Source organism: Petaurus breviceps, unplaced genomic scaffold (genome assembly GCF_028583685.1).
Source record: "Petaurus breviceps papuanus isolate PSGF00001 unplaced genomic scaffold, PetGlider_PUasm1.0 227, whole genome shotgun sequence".
In the NCBI taxonomy this organism is placed as follows: Eukaryota; Metazoa; Chordata; class Mammalia; order Diprotodontia; family Petauridae; genus Petaurus; species Petaurus breviceps.
Window position 1 is genome coordinate 12,602,651 of NW_027185896.1, and position 4,609 is coordinate 12,607,259.

The 4,609-nt window shown below is 50.5% G+C and overlaps 1 protein-coding gene across 1 annotated transcript; it reads left to right on the forward strand.

Annotated features, from left to right (window-relative positions):
* Positions 1–486: 486 nt before the first annotated feature.
* SS18L2 (SS18 like 2) lies at positions 487–4,323 on the forward strand. The gene is made up of 3 exons (XM_069095798.1): positions 487–706; positions 3,034–3,110; positions 3,815–4,323. Exons 1-3 carry the CDS (start codon positions 638–640, stop codon positions 3,900–3,902), a joined length of 234 nt encoding a protein of 77 aa, XP_068951899.1. The 5' UTR covers positions 487–637; the 3' UTR covers positions 3,903–4,323.
* Positions 4,324–4,609: the final 286 nt, after the last annotated feature.

The window sequence follows — 4,609 nt, forward strand, 5'->3', positions numbered from 1 at the left end:
CTGCAGTCCGCCCAGGTCAGACCACGTCCAGGGCACGGTCTTCAGTTCTGGGCACCACGTTTACTGAATAGTGATAGACATTTATATAGCACATATATAGGTGCGAGGTACCATCAAATCAGTGTTTTCTGATTTGATAGGAAGAACATCGGCGCCAGATAGTTTTGTCAAGTGCTTTGCAGACCTTCAATGGATGTGTCAAATATTAGGGACTCAACCAATAGAGGGCTCAAGATGGGGATAAGGTGAAAGAAATCAGAAACGCTGAGTTTGGAGAAGACAAGGGGCACCAGGGCAGGGAATACAGCTGTACTTCTCAGCACAGGAGCGCGACACACCTCCGCCAGAGGAGGGCGCAAGCGCCCCTCCGAGACCGTCCAATCTCAAGCCTCGGCCTCTCAAGTCCTCCCCTTTCCACGGAACCTGACAACCAATCAGCGCTTCAGTGACGCCAGAAGCGTCGCGCGCGACCAGGCAGCTCGTCGTCCCCTCCTCCGTAGGCAGACGTTGGTTGGAGCCCGAGTTTGACGTAGCCAAGTAGGAGGACGGGAAAGAGAATCCGCGTGCCCGGCCGTGTTTACGTGCGTGCCTGCGCGCGCGCGCGTCAGTTCCTGAGGATTGCCGCTCCGTTCCCGAGATGTCGGTAGCGTTTGTGCCAGAGCGGCTGAGGGGGAAGGCGGAAGTTAACCAGGAGACCATCCAGCGGGTAAGGCCTGCGCATGCGTCAGCTGGAGTAGCTGAGCATTGGCCCGGCTCCCCCCCCCCCCCCCCGGTGCGCCCCCCGGCTGGGTCCCGGGGTCTTGGAGCTGGATCCGGGCCTCTGCATGCTGCTCCCCGCCGGCCCCCCCGACGCGTCCCCACAACCATAGTAACCCTTTCTCCCCTCTGGAAATGTCAGGGTCCCCGTGGGCTTCAGAGACCCAGCCCAGGCCCCGAGGCAGCCTTTGTTAAGCGCTTTCTCTGTGGTGCGTTAGGCATAAACCGCCGCCCCTGCCCGCGCCGAGCTTACTGCGGTGCAAAGGCGTGTCCTCTGTCCCAGTGCAGCTCTGGGCAGTTGGAGGGGGGTTGCCTCCTGGGGGCCGGGGGCCTTGAGGGCAACGATGGGTGCGGGGAGACAGAGGCCTGGGAGGCGTGCACCGGCGTCCTGGGTGATGAGGCCGAAAGGCAGGGCCGCGCCGACGGGGGGCCAGCGCCCACCCATCTGGCGTTTAGTACAGCAGAGGGGACACGATCTCGAGTGGGGAGTGCTTGTGACCAGACCTGTCCGCAGGCCAGTGCACCCTGGATTGGGCCCCAGGGCTCTCGCTGGGTGGTGGGCGTGTGACGGGAGCTAAAGACGGAGACCCTCGGGGACCTAGCTGCCCGGCTCCGGCCAAACCCCACAGCTTTGCCCCTCAGACGGACCCTTGCGTTCTCCCGTACGTCCTGCCTGGGAGCGGCCCCTACCTCTTCTAAAGTTGTAGCATTCCATTTCTCCTCCGAAGGCCAGCCCCAAAGCCGCCGCCTCCAGGAAGCCCCCTCTCATTCCTCCCCCTCCTTGCCCAATAACCTCAGAGCTCCGTACATGCCTTTTCCGGTAATGCTTGTGGCGTGATTATCCAGGTCTGTGCCCTGTTTCTCCTGTTAGCTCACTAGGATGGCTACCAGGTCTTGTCTACACAGATTTGTACACAAGGACTTTGGTCAGCCCCCAGCCTCCGTTTCCCTCCCATTATGATAGATTTGGCTCATTTGCCTTGGGTCCGAATTGTGATCCCTGGTCAGGCCCTGCGCCCCACGAACTTGAAGCCCTGTGGGGAAGTTAACCCTAGAGATGCATAGGTAGGAATACCTGTGGCAGAGCAGGGAGTACTGAGGATGCTGGCGCCTTCCTGAGCATCATTGTGAGCTCAGCAGCCAAGTGTGACAGCCTCGGTTTGTCTCCCTTCCCTCTCGTCCATAGACCAGAGGCTCCTTGGAGAGCAGAGAGCAGGTCTGCTGGGGGATTCACAAGACTGAACATAGTACATATTTGTGAAATGCTTCTTGTTGAAGGGAAGCATGGTGGGTGCGGTGGAAGGGATGCTGGATTTGTAAGCAGAGAACTTGCTTTAAGTCCCCAGCCCTACCACATCATCTACCTCTGTGACCCTTGGGCAAAGCACTTAAACCTCACTGGGACTCAGTATCCTCATCTTTAATAGGAGAAGGATGGACTAGATGGCCTCTGAAGACCCTTCTGGCTCTAAATCTATGATTCTGCAAAGGGAGGCCTTCACTTAAGTCCAGGAGAACTTATAGCACAAGTGTGAAGAGCCTTGGGGAAGACAGGTCAGGGAGAACAACCTGGAGGCCTCTGCCATACTAAAAGGAACAAAAATAAATAACGACAACTGGAAATGAGCCACTTTGTCAGCATGACTGAGAGGGATCCCGCTAAGCAAAGCCAGCACACTGGAGAAGAAGCTTAAAGGTTCTGGGGTTTGGGGACTGTAGAAACCTTTTTTAAAGACCATCAAGTCAGTGTCCTGATTGTAGCATGGCTGTGAGACCTAGTTAAAGAATAAGGCCGGCCACCTGGGGTTCACATAGCCATCACCACCACACCAGCAGAAACTCTTTCCTTTGCTAAATTCAGTCCAAATAACATGCCTTTTTTAGAGGATCATAGGATTTAGAGCTGGACAGGACCTTGGAGATTCCTAGTCCACCTTCTCTTTAGGAAAGATCTGTGACTTTGCCCAAGGGCTTAGAGGTCTTAAGGAGCAGACCTGAAATTTGAACCTAGGTCTTGCAAATTCAATCGCAGTGCTACTTATGCTCTCCCATGCTTCTCTCTCCAGCTGCCCTTTTTGACCTCTCCTAAGCATTTAATCTTTTTGTGACTTGTAGTAGTTATCTGTATCCTGACCAGCAAATTTCTTATAAACAGCACCCCTCATGGTCAGTTTTTGTCTTTTTATGTCTTCCAGCACCTGCACACAATAGGTGGTTAATCACTGTTGAATGAGATCAAATTCCCCATATATATGCAGTGATTCTGATGTCTTTCAGTTGCTAGAAGAAAATGACCAGCTGATCCGATGCATTGTGGAGTACCAGAACAAGGGCCGGGCTTCAGAGTGCACGCAGTAAGTTACCTTTAGCCCTTTTCAGACCCTTCTAGGAAGGCAGGGAAGTAGGAGCCACTTTCACGATTATAGATCTCACAGGATCACAGATTGAGAGCTAGGTGGGATTTTAGAGATTATCTAGGCCAACCCCTTTGTGTTACAGTTGAAACTGAGGCCATGGAAAGTTATCACTTGTCTAACATCATTCAGGATTTCACATCCTCTGACTCCAAATTCAGCATCCCTTCAGTGAATGAATTCTTAATGCACCTGACCAACCACCTCAGTAGGCCCATCCCTGTTTGTGTGAGTGACTTAAATAAAACTTCTTCACCAGTTGCATTTCTTAGACAGAAACCTGAACTCAGAATCTGCTCCAGGGAGAGCCATTCTGGTCCCAGCTCTCCTACTTAATAGCTCTGTGGTGCTGAGCCAGTCACTTCCCCTCTCTGGGTTTGTTTCCTCTATAAAATGAGGGACTTGGACTAAGCTGGTCTTTGAGGGTCCCTCTTCTCTTCCCTGTGTCCATGTGGCAGCTATATACCTTCCCTTTAAAAGGAGATCATAGTTACCATTATTTGCATATTCCATCATGTGTCAGGCTAGCTCTAATGTGCCTTTTCTCCAGTTTTGTGAATTTTATTTTTTATTGTGTGGTGTATTCGAGGGGCTAACTGCTACTTTCTGCCCTGTGATTTAGTTTATGGATTTTTCTCCCATAGGTACCAGCATGTATTGCACAGAAATCTCATTTATTTGGCTACCATCGCAGATGCTAGCCCAGCAAATGCTCCCAAAACAGTGGATTGATTGATTAGTCTTTGCTTTTTGCCATATTGTGAGTATTTATCCTCTTCAAATAAATGGAGCCGTGACCTTTGCCGATACCATTGTTGAAGTTGTACCTGGGAAACAGTAACTTCAGGCCCATTTTTAAGAGCAAGGGTTCAAGCAAAATATTAAGAGCAACTGGATGTTAAATGTCACTTTTTGTTACTCAGCACATCACTCTAAGTAGTTGTCACCTAGCACATCATTTTTCTGAATTACCATCTTTAGCAGGAGAAAACCCATCAGGATACCTTTTCAGAACTTAATTCCTGGACTATTGTCACAAAAGAGGCTGAGTGGGGACAGCAGGCATGACACGTCTTGGCAGTACCCTGTTATGTATGTACATATAAATGTATTGTTCCCAGCAATTGTTTATTAAAGTTATGGTTCTTTGAAAGTGCCTTTGTCTTTTTAAACTCTCAGGGAAATAACACTAGTCTAAGATTGAAGGCTGTTGGGAGGTTGTAGCAGCAAGCACCCCAACCATCCCCAGGGTTTGCTGCCAACACAGGTTCTTAGATATGCTTTGATAAAGGAAAGCAACTCAAAATGGGTTAACAAGCTTACTTTAATCAGTCAAATATGTATCCTTTACCTAGTTCAGGGGAAAAAGGTCAGCACCCTGAACTTCAAAGTATACAGGCAGAATTATCAAGACAGAGAAACAGATCAAGTAGACAGAT